Below are 18,473 nucleotides of genomic sequence, written 5' to 3' on the forward strand. Positions count from 1 at the left end.
TTCAATGAATATTTAGGGTTGATTTCCTTTAGGATCGACTGGCTGGATCTCCTTACTGTCCAAGGGACTCTTAAGAGTCTTCTCTAACACCACAGTTCAAAAGCATCAACTCTTTGGTGCTCAGCCTTCTTTACAGTCCAATTCTCAGATCCGTACATGATTACTGGAAAAGCCAGCATTGACTATACAGACCTTTGCCATTAAAGTGATGGCTCTGCTTTTTAATATGCTGTCTCTTCCAACAACACAAGAGAAGATTCTACACATGGACATCACCAGATGGTCAACACCAAAATCAGATTGATTATATTTTTTGCAGCCAAAATGGAGAAGCTCTATACAGTCAGCAAAAAGGAGACCGGGAGATGACTGTGGCTCAGATCATGAACTCCTTATTGCCAATTCAGACTTAAATTGAAGAAAGTAGGTAAAACCACTAGACCATTCAGGTATGACCTAAATCAAATCCCTTATGATTATAGTGTGGGAGTGAGAAATAGATTTAAGGGACAAGATCTGATAGAGTGTCTGATGAACTATGGATGGAGGTTCGTGACATTGTACAGGAGACATGGATCAAGATCATCCCCATGGAAAAGAAATTCAAAAAAGGAAAATGGCTGTCTAAGGAGGCCTTAAAAATAGCTGTGAAACAAAGAGAAGCGAAAAGCAAAGGAGAAAAGGAAAGATATAAGTATCTGAATGCAGATAAGAAAGCTTTCCTCAGCGATCAATGCAAAGAAATAGAGGAAAGCAATAGAATGGGAAAGACTAGAGATCTCTTCAAGAAAATTAGAGATACCAAGGGAACATTTCATGCAAAGCTGGGCTCGATAAAGGACAGAAATGATATGGACCTAAAAGAAGCAGAAGATATTAAGAAGACGTGGCAAGAATACACAGGAGAACCATACAAAAAACAACTTCACAACCCAGATAATCATGATGGTGTGATCACTCACCTAGAGCCAGACATCCTGGAATGTGAAGTCAAGTGGGCCTTAGAAAGCATCACTATGAACAAAGCTAGTGGAGGTGATGGAATTCCAGTTGAGCTATTTCAAATGCTGAAAGATAATGCTGTGAAAGTGCTACACTCAATATGCCAGCAAATTTGGAAAACTCAGCAGTGGCCACAGGACTGGAAAAGGCCAGTTTTCATTTCAATCCCAAAGAAAGGCAATGCCAAAGAATGCTCAAACTACCACACAGTTGTACTCATCTCACATGCTAGTAAAGTAATGCTCAAAATTCTCCAAGCCAGGCTTCAGCAATATGTGAACTGTGAACTTCCAGATGTTCAAGCTGTTTTAGAAAAGGCAGAGGAACCAGAGATCAAATTGCCAACATCCGCTGGATCATGGAAAAAGCAAGAGAGTTCCAGAAAAACATCTATTTCTGCTTTATTGACTATGCCAAAGCCTTTGACTGTGTGGATCACAATAAACTGTGGAAAAGTCTGAAAGAGATGGGAATACCAGACCACCTGACCTGCCTCTTGAGAAACCTGTATTCAGGTCAGGAAGCAACAGTTAGAACTGGACATGGAACAACAGACTGGTTCCAAATAGGAAAAGGAGTATGTCAAGGCTGTATATTATCACCCTGCTTATTTAACTTATACACAGAGTACATCATGAGAAACATTGGGCTGGAAAAGAACAAGCTGGAATCAAGATTGCCAGGAGAAATATCAATAACCTCAGATATGCAGATGATACCACCCTTATGGCAGAAAGTGAAGAGGAACTAAAAAGCCTCTTGACGAAGGTGAAAGAGGAGAGTGAAAAAGTTGGCTTAAAGCTCAACGTTCAGAAAACGAAGATCATGGCATCTGGTCCCATCACTTCATGGGAAATAGATGGGGAAACAGTGGAAACTGACTTTATTTTTCTGGGCTCCAAAGTTGCTGCAGATGGTGACTGCAGCCATGAAATTAAAAGACGCTTACTCCTTCGAAGGAAAGTTATGACCAACCTAGATAGCATATTAAAAAGCAGAGATATTACTCTGCAACAAAGATCCATCTAGTCAAGGCTATGGTTTTTCCAGTGGTCATGTATGGATGTGAGAGTTGGACTGTGAAGAAAGCTGAGTGCCGAAGAATTGATGCTTTTGAACTGTGGTGTTGGAGAAGACTCTTGAGAGTCCCTTGGACTGCAAGGAGATCCAACCAGTCCATCCTAAAGGAGATCAGTCCTAGGTGTTCACTGGAAGGACTGATGCTGAAGCTGAAACTCCAATACTTTGGCCACCTGATGCGAAGAGTTGACTCATTGTAAAATATCCTGATGCTACAAGGGATTGGGGACAGGAGGAGAAGGAGATGACAGAGGATGAGATGGCTGGATGGCATCACCAACTCAATGGACATGAGTTTGAGTGAGCTCTGAGAGTTGGTAATGGACAGGGAGGCCTGGTGTGCTGCGATTCATGGGGTCACAAAGAGTCAGACACGAATGAGCGACTGAACTGAACTGAATTAGGTTTGTCATAGCTTATCTTCCAAGGAGCAAGTGTCTTTTAATTTCATGGATGTAGTCACTGTCTGCAATGATTTTGGAGCCCAAGAAAATAAAGTCTGTCACTGTTTCCATTGTTTCCCATGTATTTGCCATGAATGATAGGACCAGATGCTATGATCTTAGTTTTTTGAAAGTTGTTTTTAAGCCAGCTTTTTCACTCTCTTCGTTCATCTTCATCAAGAGGCTCTTTGATGAAGAGAACTCTTTGTCAGGTTCTTTTTTTGCTTTCTGCCATAAGGGTGGTGTCATCTGCATATCTGAGGTTATTGATACTTCTCCTGGCAATCTTGATCCCAGCTTGAGCTTCATCCAGCCCAGCATTTCACATGATGTACTCTGTATATATGTTAAATAAGCAGGGTGGCAATATATAGCCTTGACATACCCCTTTCTCAATTTTGAACCAGTTCATCGTTCCATATCTGTTTCTAACTGTTACTTCTTGACCTGCATGCAGGTTTCTCAGGAGGCAAGTCAGGTGGTCTGGTATTTCCATCTCTTTAAGAATTTTCCACAGTTTGTTATGAGACCAACACAGTCAAAGACTTTAGCTTAATCGGTGAAGCAGAAGTATATGTTTTTCTGGAACTCTTTTGCTTTGCAATATATTTTTTCCTATATAAAAGTACAGTTTTTAGTGAGCATATCACACACTCATACATACATGTTCTGTAATTATATAGAAAATATATATACTTTTCTATATAGTTATTGAATACATATGTATGTATGATGTATGTATCAAAAACTGTATACTTTCAAATAATTTTTTATTTTTTAAGATATTCTTCTCTTAAGACATTTATGGAATTGCTAGTAAATAGATCAACTAAATATTGTGATATACTTAAATGTATAGGAGTTGCTTTTGATGAATTCTCTAGTATTTGTTTTTCATTGTTTTTATTTTTTCATAAATTTCTACTGTTCCTGTAATAACACATTCATATTTTGTCATGCATATAAAAATGTGTATTTCCTCACATGCATCTTATACATTATGAAAATACCCATAGAAGAAATACTTATTCCTTTAATACTGATCAGAAACACGTGTTGCATTTTTTAAACTGCTGACTTTTCCACAAATGTTTCTCTCTCTTTTTTTTAGTACTTCTGAAATCCCTCAGTTCCGGCTGCCACATGATGTAGTAAATTTTGAGATTGAGCTTATGAAGGACCTTGGTGTAAAGGTAAGTGAAAAACATAACATTTATGTATTGCTTTAAAAGAAAGGAGTAAGCTCTGTATTGAAGATTAACAGCAAAATGTCACACACTTTAGGAAAGAACAATTAAAAGCTACACCAGGCAGAAGCAGAAAGATGCTTCTCCTTGCTTAGGGCATTTGTCTGTCTACTGTCTGAATGCCACTAGCCTGGAAAAGGGCAATCAATAGTTCTCATCTGGCACGCCTGCATGTGATTAATTGTCTGTAAGAAACAAATTCCTAAATTGCTTTAGGGGTTCAGTGCAGCTAATAGAAGGATTTGGTTTCTTTAATCACATTTTTTTTTTTTTTGTGGAAGTTATGTGAACTCTGAAACATTTGTATTACACAATTTGGGACAAAATTTCTTACAATTTTATTTTATTTACTATATGCATAATGTCAGTAGTGTTAACATTATAATCGTTTTTCAATATAAACAGCAATTCAGCAAGGTAGAAAGCAACAATTCTGTATTTTTAATTATTTTGTGAAATAAATATTGTGTTGTTCTTTTAAAGATGATCAAAACTCAATACATTTTACTTTTAGATATAGCTTTAGATATTTCCATTCTTTTGTATTATATTTAGTGATATATTCTGGCTCTTCACCTAAATTTATTGCTATTTTTTTTCAAAACTTTTATTACCTTTCCATGACAGATACAAAATAATAGATTAATGGAATATTATAAATTACACAATACATTGTTGTAAGTACATATAAAAACTGTTTTGAAAAGTGGTTAGCAAACTATTCATGATTCTTGCATTTAGAAATACAAAATGAAATAACCAGTAAAAAGAAAAACACTCATAACAATATTTTGTGTTTTTATACTTATAATTAATTTTATTTGGCAGTGGTTAGGTGATGAAATGTGTATACAATCACCAAAGAAAAACTCTTCTAGCAAATATAAAATACACATGTGCACACCTTTATGAAAACTGTTCAAAATAATGTTCAAAATAGATTTAAGGGTGATTACTTGCTTCAAATAAATATATCCTGAAAAGTTCTTTAAATGTCTTTCATTTTGAATGCAAGTTCTTACCTAAATCTCATTAAGTAAGGAAATGATTTTGAGACCTCAAAGTAATATATTAGGTGTTACTTGAAATTGAAGATAAATCAAAAATTAATTTAAGACACATCTAAATTCATCTTATAAATAATTATAAAATTGCATTCAATTTCTACCTTACTGGATATGTTGCATAAAGTAGGGCATACCCATTACTCTTACTAGGAAACATCAAGACATAGTGACATAGTAGTAGTCAGTGCACTGAGTGCCAGAAAATGTACATTTCAGCTACAGTTTTGTCTCTTCCTAATTTTATAGTCAGATAACCTTGATGAAGTCAATTAATGTCCTTCACCTTGGTCAGTATTTGTTCAAAGGGAAAAGTATGCTATTACCACTTTTATAAACAGATCTGCTTATATATGCCTGAAAATATATGTGCTCTGGACATGTGTAATAATCCAGTAGCGTAGATTGCCTTTGGGAAGGTGTAGGAAGTCATTGGAGAAGGCAATGGCAACCCACTCCAGTACTCTTGCCTGGAAAATCCCATGGACGGAGGAGCCTGGTGGGCTGCAGTCCATGGGGTCGCTGGGAGTCGGCACGACTGAGCGACTCCACTTTCACTTTTCACTTTCATGCATTGGAGAAGGAAATGGCAACCCACTCCAGTGTTCTTGCCTGGAGAATCCCAGGGACGGTGGAGCCTGGTGGGCTGCCGTCTCTGGGGTCACACAGTCAGACACGACTGAAGCGACTTAGCAGCAGCAGCAGCAGCAGCAGCAGCAGCAGCAGCAGGAAGTCATTTATCATCATTTTGTACATTTGAATTTTAAACCCTATGAATTTATTATATTATTGAGAAATTATTAGAACCTGAATTGAGGAGGTTAATGCTATCTTGTCCATCACTCAGGTTGTTTTAAAATTTGAAGGAAATAAAGTATTCAAACTTGCTTTGTAAACAAAAAATTCTATGTACAATTCTGAAGAGAGACAGTAACAAGATTTGTTTTCAGCTTTGAGGACTGGCATCCATTGATGAAGTACTTTCATCTTTTATGACTTATCAAACTTACCCATGAAAGGATATATCTTTTAAAAAATGGTCTACTCTCCTTACCACTTTTTCCTCATCAGCACATTCTTCTTATAACCTGCCTCATGTTTTTACCTCTCAGCTAACACTGTATATTTTAAAGTCAACAATAATTTACTGGCAATGAAGTGGATTTTTCTCTGGATTTATTCTCTTTGGCTTCTGGGCAGCATGTGATATATTCTTATATGTATGTATGTAACTGTGCATGTGTGTGCATGTATCTATATATATGTGTATGTATTTTTAGCTTTCATGATCTAGCATTATCTTGGATATTACCTGTTTTTTTCTCTCTATTAGATTTGTTTCAATTATTTGATAAAATTATTAAGAATTTACTTTGGCCAAGTTAATTACTAAGGATTCTTCTAGTACCATCTTTCTTTTGAACTCCAGTTCTGTATTCTTGGTAGTTTAATGAGCATATTTATCATCCAAATAACATACATTCATCACATCTAAGCTTAGCATAATTAATTATCTTCCCTCCCAACTGTGTTCTTCTAAATTTCTTATTGAGTAATTTCAACTTATTTCATATCTATAGCTGATAGATTAGTTCTTATTTATTTTAAACTGAATTTTTCCAATCAAAGATTGTGTCACAGTAAAACTCTATTTGTACGTTGTATGTATGTATGTATGTATGTATGTATATTATACACACACACACACACACACACACACACATATATATATACTTTTTTCTTCCACTGTTTCATTGTCTGGAATCTCTAGTATGTTGTAAATGTGATAATACATGGCATCTTTTCAGATCTATGAAATAACATTTTTATCATACTGAATAAATATTTTCTTTTTCTAGATTTATTAATATAATAGTAACATTTCTGTAGTTATTTTTTTTTATTTTAATGAAGAAAGTTGGGCACGACTGAGCGACTTCACTTTCACTTTTCACTTTCATGCATTGGAGAAGAAAATGGCAACACACTCCAGTGTTCTTGCCTGGAGAATCCCAGGGATGGGGGAGCCTGGTGGGCTGCCATTTATGGGGTCGCACAGGGTTGGACATGACTGAAGTGACTTAGCAGCAGCATACCTTCCTCTAATGGCTTTAGCAATATATACCTGACTACTCTAAAACATCCCAGCTAAATTCAGATAAAATTCACTTCACATCAAGCTTAGTGTAAGTTGTTGTTCAGTTGTAAAGTTGTGTCCAACTCTGTAACCCCATGGTCCTGGGATGAGGGAGTTAGGTCTTGTGATTCTGACTTGTTCTTTCCTTTCTTCAGTTGAGTTGGCTGGAAAGAATGTTAAGGTGCTTATTGTTCTTAAGAGAAGCATGAGAAAGCACAAAGTCTTCTGCAGTTGTGCCCAGAAAATATTCTGTAAAGTAACCATTGACATTGGTTCAAGGATCTTTACAAAGAATATTCCAGGATGAGCATGTAGGCCGCAGCTTGAGGCCATGAGAAGGATTGTTATCTGAGACCTGTTTTTGAGGGGAATATTTATGGCAAAAGAAGTTTGCTGAACTTAGGGTTTAGGAATAATTAAGAATAGCTTAGAAGCCTTTTTAGGAGATAGTGATCTTAAGATGCTAGGGGCAAACAGGATTTAGAAAGATAAGAAATAAACTGAGGAATGTAGCATGAGTTACAATGTAATCACAAGTATAGGACACATAAGAGGAAGTAGATAATAGATAGTCAAGCCAATTCTGAGAGAATCCCTGAAGCAGGAACTCTGCTTGTAGGGCAACAATGATTTCTGGAGATAATAAATCTGGGTGGGGGAACTAAAAATGTCAAACCTCTGACCTAATGCTTTTGTCAACATATAAAGAAAACCTGAAGCTTGAAATAAACATGTAGTCCCGAACCTCGAGTCAGAGGCTACATCATTGTCTGCCGACACCATTCACCCCTTCAGGCTGATTTCCTGGAGCTGGACTCCGGCAGGGATGGTCTTGATCCCTGTCTCCTGTACAATGTCACGAAACTCTGTCCATAGTTCATCAGGCACTCTGTCTATCAGATCTGGTCCCTTAAATCTATTTCTCACTTCATAATCATAAGGGATTTGATTTAGGTCATACCTGAATGGCCTAGTGGTTTTCCCTACTTTCTTCAATTTAAGTCTGAATTTAGCAATAAGGAGTTCATGATCTGAGCCACAGTCAAACATTATTTTGAACAGTTTTCATAAAGGTGTGCACATTTGTATTTCATATTTGCTAGAAGAGTTTTTCTTTGGTGATTGTATACACATTTCATCACCTAACCACTGCCAAATAAAATTAATTATAAGTATAAAAACACAAAATTCTGTTATGAGTGCTTTTCTTTTTATTGGTTATTTTAATTTGTATTTCTAAATGCAAGAATCATGAATAGTTTGCCCTGCTTCATTCTGTACTCCAAGGCCAAATTTGCCTTTTACTCCAGGTATTTCTTGACTTCCTACTTTTGCATTCCAGTCCTCTACAGTGAAAAGGACATCTTTTTTGGATGTTAGTTCTAAAATGTCTTGTAGGTCTTCATAGAACCATTCAGCTTCAGCTTCTTCAGCATTACTGATTGGGGCACAGGCTTGGATTACCGTGATATTGAATGGTTTGCCTTGGAAATGAACAGACATCATTCTATCGTTTTTGAGATTGCATCAAAGTACTGCATTTCAGACTCTTGTTGACCATGATTGTCCTCTATTTCTTCTAATGGATTCCTGCCCACAGTAGTAGACATAATGGTCATCTGAGTTAAATTCACCCATTCCAGTCCATTTTAGTTTGCTGATTCCTACAATGTCGATGTTTACTCTTGCCGTCTCCTGTTTGACCACTTCCAATTTGCCTTGATTCATGGACCTAACATTCCAGGTTTCTATGCAATAGTGCTCTTTACAGCATTGGACCTTGCTTCTATCACCAGTCACATCCACAACTTGGTGTTGTTTTTGCTTTGGCTCCATCCCTTCATTCTTTCTGGAGTTATTTCTCCACTAATCTACAGTAGCCTATTGGGCCCTTACCAACCTGGGGAGTTCCTCTTTCAGTATCCTAGCATTTTGCCTTTTCATACTGTTCATGGGGTTCTCAACCAAGAATACTGAAGTGGTTTGCCATTCCCTTCTCCAGTGGACCACATTCTGTCAACCTCTCCACCATGACCTGTCCGTCTTGGGTGGCCCCACATGGCATGGCTTAATTTCATTGAGTTAGATGAGGCTGTGGTCCGTATGATCAGATTGGCTAGTTTTCTGTGGTTATGGTTTCCGTGTGTCTGCCCTCTGATGCTCTCTTGCAACATCTACCGTCTTACTTGGGTTTCTCTTACCTTGGACGTGGGGTATCTCTTCACGGCTGGTTCAGGAAAGTGCAGCTGCTGCTCCTTACCTTGGAGGAGGTCGCCCCTCCTGACCTTGAACATGCAGTTGCTCCCTCTCGGCCCTCCTGTGCCTGCACAGCCACTTCTCCTTGGACATAGGGTAGCTCTTCTTGGCCGCCGCCCCTGACCTCAAAGGTGGGGTAGCTCCTCTCGGCTGCCGCCTCTGACCTTGGACGTGGGGTAGCTCCTCTGGGCCGCTGCCCGTGACGTTGGATGTGGGGTAACTCCTCTCAGCTGCTGCCCCTGACCTCGGATTGGTCCTAGTCCCAGTAAATTAACACTGGGAATTAAACTATTTATCTTTGTAGTTTTCTATACACAAAAGTATAGTTCAACTTGTTTGCTTCCTCTAGGGTGGAAACAGACTGAAAAATGCAAAATGTTTGTGCATCCTTCTTGTATGTTACATATTCAGGGGCATGTTCACTCTATCAGGGTGGAAAATTTGGGATATTTTCATTCCCCTTTGATAAATCACATAACACCCCTACGAAACTACACATACCCATACACACAAACACACACACAGGCACACAAATACCACCTCAGAGAGGGGGTCTTTCTTGAATTTTTTTTGCTGAGACCAATTAATAAACCAAACCTAACGTCAAGTATTATGAGCATCAATTCTGTTGATAAGCCCATTGACAGGGCAATACACTGCTCAGCTTTAGAAACTGTATACTTACTCAGATTAATAAAATTTTATTTAAAATATTTGGACCTGTAGTTTTCTTTTATGTCTAATCTTCATTATATATTGGGATTGAGATCATTAAAAAAATAAGCACTAGAACTTTTATCATTCTTTCTTATCAGAAATAGTTTAATACAAAGTCTACTCTTTGCAAAGTAAATTGCAATTCTGAAGATTCATTATTCAATACTTTCAATAGCATCTCATTCCACTAACTGTAATAGTAATACCCACTATTAGATACTTAGTATTAAATACTTTTAATATATGTGTTTAATTATCCAGTTTATTTCATGGTATTTGATGTATTCCAGAGTTCTGAATTATCAGTTACTAATCTCACCTTGGTTGTTCCCTGCTTACAAACTTTCAAATTAAAATTAGAACTAGTATTTTAGTAAAAAAAAAAAAAAAGTGCCCTCTATGTTATATTCCAAGTCCCCTTACTTTCTCTTTCTATTCTTTGCTTTGTGCTTTACATTCCAGAAACACTACATTTTCAGTAGTTCTCCACATGCAATATGTTGTTCTGTGTTTCTGAGGATAGTTCTTGCTCTGCGCTTCATTCTCCTTTTAACCTCAACAGACGTAAGTGCGTAGCTGTTATATGTGCTGCTTCTGCCATTAAAGTACATATTTGACTTTGGTAAAGGTTGTCAAAGCTTTTTTGTCCCTTAGTATCATCATTTGTAAAATGAAGATCATTCTGTCATTTTTGAGATTGCACCCAAATACTGCATTTTACACTCTTTTGTTGACTATGAGGGCCACTCCATTTTTTCTAAGGGATTCTTGCCCACAGTAGTAGATACAGTGATCATCTTAAATCCACCCATTCCCATCCATTTTCCCTGATGATCCCACTTCATAACACTATTGTGAGGATGAAAAAAGTCCTCTTTACAGTACTTAAAAGAGAGTTTTGCACTTAGTTAAGTACTCTATGCAGGTTAGCTACAATTATTTTTTAATGGATAAACTTTGTTCTTCCACTATGAATCAGTTTAGAGACTTTGTTTTTTGAAACATATTGCCTTCAAAACTCAAAGCAGCCTACCAGACATTTTGCTTCCTTATTTAATATTGGTAAATGAGTGCAAAATTGCAGTAAATTCTTTTATTTTTGAAGTATATACTGACAGATACCTGACAAGTAGACCTCATTGAAGTGACTAATCCCTGATCTTCATGAGGTTGATCTTCTGCCCTCTGGAGTCTATGCTTCTTAAAGTCTCCAGCATACCAGCTACTCCTTGCTTATGTTGTCCAGTCTGCATGATGTTTTCAACGCAAGGGATCATAATGATATGCTATGCTATGGCCAGGTTGTTTCAGATTATGTATATTATTGTAGAAGATAATTGACATATTCTTGAGGCAAACCAGTAAATGAATATTCTTGTTTCTCCCATGAATGTGAACTGTTTCCGATCCCTTTTCCGCAGCAACAGGATGAAAAGTACGCATTCACCAAATCAATGGCCATGTGCAGTGTACCTGTAGGCTTACCTAATCTGCAGTAATACCACATTTGCCATAGACACTGCAGTCAGGACTACACTTTGGTCAAATCTGCAGTAGTTTACATTCTCCAGGAATCATCTTGTCTCAGCAGGGCCAGACTGGGGAATGAAACAGAAGTAGAACATAGACCACCACCATCTCTCACTATTCCACCCACTCCAGACTACGATATTGTGTTTGATTTAGTCTCTTGACCAGGGTTTCAGAAGTTTTCTGGCCTTCCCAACTATTGTAGCTATAATAGCTCTTACTTTGTAGACCAGAGACCCATTGTGGGGGTTACTTCTACTGACACATTTAACATTTTGGTTATGCACCTAGAGGCTTGGGGATAACCACTACCTGGGTTGCCAGTGAATTTGAGGTTCTTTCTTCATCACGAAAGAATTCAGAGATGAAGCAGAGAGGTTAAGAAAGTGAAGTGAAAGTTTATTTAAGCAAGGATACGCTCTCAGAGGGAGAGTGAGCAGGCACTTCAGGAGCTGCCACCGGGTTTCTTTGGAAGCCACTTATGAGGGGCCTACAAATGAAAGGGTGGACTATTCACTGGGGAAGGAGGGATTTTTGTCACCATATAGCTTGAGTTAAAAGTGTCATGGCTTCATGGTGTCCTTATACAATGATTACTTCTTATCTGTTAGACTAATCTTATGGTAATGAGGGCCCAAGGAGAAAAGGTTGCATTTGGATTCAGGAGATTCACCCTTTTCCCTACCTTTCTTTGCCTGCTACTTGGATTCTTATCACCCTAAATATATTGTTTCCTATAAGTCTGAAGGCTCCTACTTTACTTTGTCTGTCTATGGACTCCTGCTGCTTATACGTTGGGTGGTTTAGGCCCTTGCCCCCATTTCTCTGCTTGTACCTGGTTATTTACCTGCTGTAACACCCGGAGCTGTGCTCCACTTAGGCCAACTGTGAACTTTATCTAGGCCTATTTTTCACCCTGTCTCTGTAGGCCCCGCTCCTCAGATATCAAGTCAATGAAGAGCCTTTTCCAGTGTCCTTGAAAATGTGTGATTATTCCCCTTCCCCAGTGTGCATACAGTTACATGGGTAAATGGCCATAATTCCTTTTGAAGAAGTAGAGGAATCTTTATAGTATTTACTTGCTAGGATGTTGCAGGGTGTTTCTTTCTACACGACCTGCCCACCTCCTCAGTCAGCAAGTTCAAGATCTGAAAATTGGCTCATGTCTGGGAACTGAGCAATGTATTGTGACTTTTAATAGGAGTGTCCACCTCTGACTCCTGACTTTATTCATCTTCCCTGGACAGTGCCCACTATCAAAATCCTATTGATTTTTAAAAGGGATTTATTGCCTGGGAACTATATTCAGTATCTTAAAATATAATGGAAAATAATTTTTAAAAGAATATAGATATACACACATATATGTTTAAACAAATCACTTTGCTGTACACTTGAAACAAAATATTTTAAATCAACTATACTTCATTAAAAAAAAAAAAAGGCTTTATTGAAATCCCACTACCTCTCTTTTTTCTTGTATGTATGACCCCAGCCAAAACGAATCTCTCTGTCCCCTCAATTCTTGTAGACATAATGCTGATCACACTCTGTTTTTTGTTATACTTATTTCTGTATATCTTCTGCACAGATCTTGACTGTACATTAGGCTGAAACTCTCATTTATCATTTTATTCTTTAAAATACCACACATAGTGCCTTGAACATACTGAGAAACCTGTGAAAATTTACTGACTTGATTTTAAATTGCTAACTTTTCTTCTGCCACTTAATTAAAAGGCAAAAATGCATTTAGCCATTAAGTAGAATATGTTAGTGTTCTATTTGTATACTATTTTATATATGTAAGCCTATATACTAAAAGACAAAATATTTTCATATATATATATATATATATGGAATTATATATGTGTGTATTAAGCTAGATTATTTTTGATGTTAAAGATTAAGATTTTAATTATTCAAATGCCAAAATCTAATTACCAAAATCCTTCTTTACAGATAATTTGTGGTAAAAGCCTTTCAGTGAATGACATTACTCTTAGTACTTTGAAAGAAGAAGGGTACAAAGCTGCTTTCATTGGGATAGGTAAGTAGCTTATTTTCAAATATTTTTCTTTATATTTTTTTTTTTTTACTTCCTGACAGTATTCAGAAGAATAACTACCTTCAGACATTTTTTGGTAGAAGTTGTGTCTGTTCAGAAAAAAACAGATAGAAATGAATGGCCAAAGAAAATTTTCTGTTTTATAATGAGTTACACTTTCTCACCTCATTATAGATTGACTTGGACAAGACAGTCTTTATCTTCCCATTCTCTCACCATATTCTCGTCACCAGTAAAATCTAACATGCAAAGTGTTTTCAGGTCATGCCACAGAAGCTCAGAATTCAGGCTTAGAAATATCTAGATGCTGTAGCTTTCTCTTTATGATAAAACAAATTAGTTAAATTGATATTAAGAGGTAGAATTGGCTCATTTTCTTTTTCTACTTTTTTTGATATTTTCTAAAGACTTTTCATATTTGGCTGAATTATAAAGATGTTTGATCACAGTTCTGAATATCACATAGTGTACAACTGCTAAGTCAATCAATGTGCCCTATGGTTCCATATTTTGCCTAACTATGCCAGGGAGATTGAGTTTTCTAACATGTTCCCCTTTCCCTTACTCTGTACTGAGACCAAAGAGAACATACTGTTGATATAATTTATTCTTTGTCTTGTGAACTTTGTATTTATTCTCTTATATGATCATATTATGAACAGTGATTGGCATATAAACTGAGTAAGTGCATCTCAGGTCTTTTAGTTTGTCATCTCCTCTCTAGTTCACTTTCTTTGAATATAAATGTCTAGTAAACCTACACAGGAGTAACAACTGTTCCATCTCTTTAAGTAATCACATGCTAGGTAACATTTATTTTGGGGCTGTCATTTTTCATATGTTTCTAGAATAAAATCATCAGGAATGCTTTTTTGCCTACTAAATTTTTATCAAGATGGTATATCTTCTCTTACTGGTTAGTTGATAGCAAGTCTTAAAACCATCTTGTCACTCCCTTTACTTAGGTGAAAAATTAGGAAGAGGCAAACAAATTTTCACTGCCTTCTAGCTCCTAAATGTCTTTATTCAACCTCCTTTCTTTCATAAACTTGATTGCCATTGTCATCAATATTTCTCTAGGTTATTTAAGTATAATAATTATGTGAGATAAAAACAGGAAAGAGAAAATTACCCTTGACTTTGGCTTTATTTTTCAATATTACATTTGTACTGAGAATTTTACATAAAGAAATAGGGAAAGTATTTTTTTCACATATATTCTACCAATACCAGCAAAATTGAATCATTAAGTTGCTTTTACTCTCATCAAATGCATATTAAAATATGTTCTGTTGTTCTTTAGTTGTTAAGTCGTGTGCAACTCTTTGTGACATGGTGGACTGTAGCCCCACTAGGGCTCCTCTCTCCGTGGGATTTCCCAGGCAAGAGTACTGAAGTGGGTTGGCATTTCCTTTTCCAGGGAAAATGTGTTTAGTTAATAATAAATGAAAAATTTAGTCAGGCAATAGGTCTGAAACATTGGCAATGTTTTCAAATAGCTATTTGAAATTCGCCGTTGTAGTTTCCTATAGCAGTTGTATGTAAAAGATATGGAATTGTATATGCTAATGCAGTTTCATGTATCTCTATGAACTTTGTCCACAAAGAAGCTCTGTACTGAAGAGATAGGGGCCAAATAAACAGCCGATACGCTGAAACATATCCAAATTAACTGCTCAAGAAGCAAATTATAACAAAATTGGGAAGAATTGAAAGTTTTATAAATCTGAGTGGTTTCAGTTATAAAGTGCTATCTTCCATCTGCAAGAATCAGGAATGTTTCAGAGTTTTCTTTTATTCCATTAAGTCCCCTTACATATGTTATTTGATAGTGCTACATCCCATTCACAAAACTCCATTTGACTCTGCATTGAGGTGTGAATAAAGCACTTAAAATGTGAAGTCCTTTCATATTTATGTTCCTGTGCATTTTCATGCTGAGAAGTGAATCTTTTGACATTTTAGTGTAGTGATGTGTAGAATGCAGTTATGTTCTCTTTGAGTATTCTCTATGAAATATGTACAAGAAAGTTTCATCTTGTCAAAGAAAAAAAAAAAAAAGGAGAATGGTGTTCTGTGTATAGGAGACAAGTAGCCTTGCTCTCCAGGAAGTACTTACTTGACACTCTTGATTGCCAAGTTGGGAATTTATGACCTTTCTATTACCATCTGACAGCCTATTACTTAGACAGCCTCACATCTTTACATGCTTTTGTTCATTCACCATGCTTCTATATTGTAATTCGACTTCACTCACTTTGTTTACCTACCTTTTCCTACTTAGGATAGAGAAGTAAATTTTGGAATAGGAATTCTATATCACTTAGGATATAGGTTTGGCCACTTTAAGAAAGGAAAATAATAAAGACTTAAACAAGATATATGTTTAGTCCTCTCTCAGTTTAACAGTGTGAACCATCCTCAACACATGCCTTCCATCTTTGGTTCTTAGGTGGCCAGTCTTTCCACATTCCTGCTAACAAAAATTGGAAATAAGAAAGGGAGTTCCTTTCCTCTTAAATTTATGACCCAGACACTGCACATGTTACTTCTGTTTTTATCTTATTGTCTACACCCTAGTAATATAAACATACCTGGCAGCACAGGTTGCAGGGAAATATAGCCTCTAGCTGAGTGGACATAGTGCTCCATTAAACTTCTATTCCTATAGAGAAGGAGGATGATAGATATATAGAGAGGGAAAAAATAGGAGTCTCGCCTTTGATGTGCATCATTATTTGTATTTGACACATAGAATCCTTATTGAGAGAAATCAGTAAGCAGGTAATAGCCAAGAAAGAAACTCAGAACTTAGCACTCAACCTGTTGGTTATAATGATAATGGAGTATTTTCTCTTTCTGTCATTGGGAATATCATATTTTAGACCTATGTTTGTAACTATGTCTCATTCTGTGTTAGTCTAAAGGAAAAATAAAAACTTACGTTTTAATTAAATATGACTTATGAAGGATAGCTTTGTAAGTCCGTGCCTAAGTCCATAGCATGTAAGTCCATCTCAGATTCTGAAGATTACTGATTTTTAATATTGTTTGTGCTATTGCTGGTGAAAAGTTGCTCACTTTTAGTTTTTTTCCAAATTCTAACAGAATCCATTAAGGAAACTATCTCATTGTACATACATCATTGTGAGACTGAAAAAGTATGTCTCTTTACCCATGAGAGGTTTAGTTTTTTCTAAGTGAAATAAAAATAAGTGAGATAAAGCTCTGTGCCTTATTCAAACTGGATTGAGTTATCTTTGAGATAATTGGTATTTTTTTCAAAGACTTTAAATTTTTGATATTTTTATTGAAATAAAAGCACTGGCACAGTATGTTACTGTGTTTAGAAATAAAGTTAGAACATCTTCTGTACAAGGTTTTTTCAAAGTATTGGATGGCTTTCTTTGGTACAATTATATAAAGTTTAAAAATAAAATAAAATTTAAAAAAATCAATATAATGGATGACAATCATCATTTTTTGTTATTAAAAGTGAGCACAAAATAATAGAAAATATCAGTGTGTTGCACATTGTTAGGGTGAGTATTATTTTGAGAAAAATGTTTTTCCATCATATGTGTATTTGGTTGGTGTATGTGCTTGCACATGCATATTGCATTATATGGGAAATGTGTTTTTAAAATGTGGTTTGGTAGTCAATGCTCAAAATCCACTGTTGTACATTGTAAAGGCCCTAAAGCACTAATTGCCTTTTCCCCATAGCACGACAACCCTCTCAATAAGCAGCTGCTGAGTGAATTAAATAGGTTTTGCATGATTACAGTATTCTAAATATTTGTTTCTTTTTGTTTTAGTTCTTTGGGTAATTATATTCTAGAACCAATCTGAGTATCACTGTTCTAGGTGACTGAAGAATCAAACCCTTAACGTTTAATTCAAAGTAGCCTATTTCCCTCCCCCACCCCATTTTTTTTTTTTTTTTTTTTTGGCTTCAGTAGGTCTTTTGGGGTATGGGCACTCTCTAGTTGTGTAGCACAGGCTTACTTGCCCCGAGGCATGTAGAATCTTTGTTCCCCGACCAGGGGTCGCACTTGCATCCTCTGCTTTGGAAGGTGGATTCTTAACCACTGGACTGCCAGGGAAGTCCCTCTCTTCCCATTTCTGATCGTCTGTTTTATGGTAATTTACTTCTTATATTCTCATAAAGCATGACAGTGTTGAAAAAACTAAACAAACATGTAAGGGAAGGAACATCCACGAAGGCACTCTCAGAAAAGGTGTAATGCTTTATATATTCTTTTGACAAAGTAGTTTTTTTCTGAATTTTTGTTTTTAATACTTGGGGGAGAGAAAGAATTATGGGGTAAATAGGAGTAAAATGCATAATTATAGTCACAATAGATAAAAAGGGAGCAGAGACTGCAGGAGGATATTAAAAAGCTGAATATCACGACCCTATGCTTTACTTGTGTCGATTCCAAAGATTTCTCTTGAGTTTACTTGTGACCATCACTATTCTCCTCCTTTCATGTTACTAGGCTACTCCTTAGCCTCCTAACCAGTTTTCTTGGCCACTATTAGCCAAACAACAGAAATAGTGATCTTTTTAAAATTAGATCTCATCACATCATTCTCTCATTTAGATTCCCCCATTCCCCATTCAATAGCTCCTTATTTTCTTCAAAATACAGGAAAAATTCCTTAAAATAGACTGCCAAGGCTTTTCATAATTTATTAACAACTTATGTCTTTAGTGACTTATTACATTAGGTGTTGCAGACATTTGAAATATTTTCAGTTTTACCTCATCTCAATCTTTTAAAATCAATTTTTGGACTTGGTGTTGCCTGAACCCAGAACTGTCACTATTTTCATATTTGTGTTTTTACATGTACTTTTTTCTACTTCATGTAATTCTCTTTGCTTATAATGATCCATCCCCTACCTTCACTCTTTACCGTGGAC

General features: G+C 36.3%; 1 protein-coding gene across 3 annotated transcripts in view; it reads left to right on the top strand.

Annotated features, from left to right (window-relative positions):
* DPYD (dihydropyrimidine dehydrogenase) overlaps positions 1-18,473 on the top strand; it is a 922,445-nt gene that overhangs the window by 262,670 nt on the left and 641,302 nt on the right. For all 3 annotated transcript variants that reach the window (NM_174041.2, XM_059881513.1, XM_059881517.1), the window contains 2 exon segments: positions 3,637-3,718; positions 13,439-13,526. In NM_174041.2, the coding sequence (NP_776466.1) occupies positions 3,637-3,718; positions 13,439-13,526 (170 nt within the window).

The sequence above is a fragment of the Bos taurus genome, chromosome 3 (assembly GCF_002263795.3).
Source record: "Bos taurus isolate L1 Dominette 01449 registration number 42190680 breed Hereford chromosome 3, ARS-UCD2.0, whole genome shotgun sequence".
Classification (NCBI taxonomy): domain Eukaryota; kingdom Metazoa; phylum Chordata; class Mammalia; order Artiodactyla; family Bovidae; genus Bos; species Bos taurus.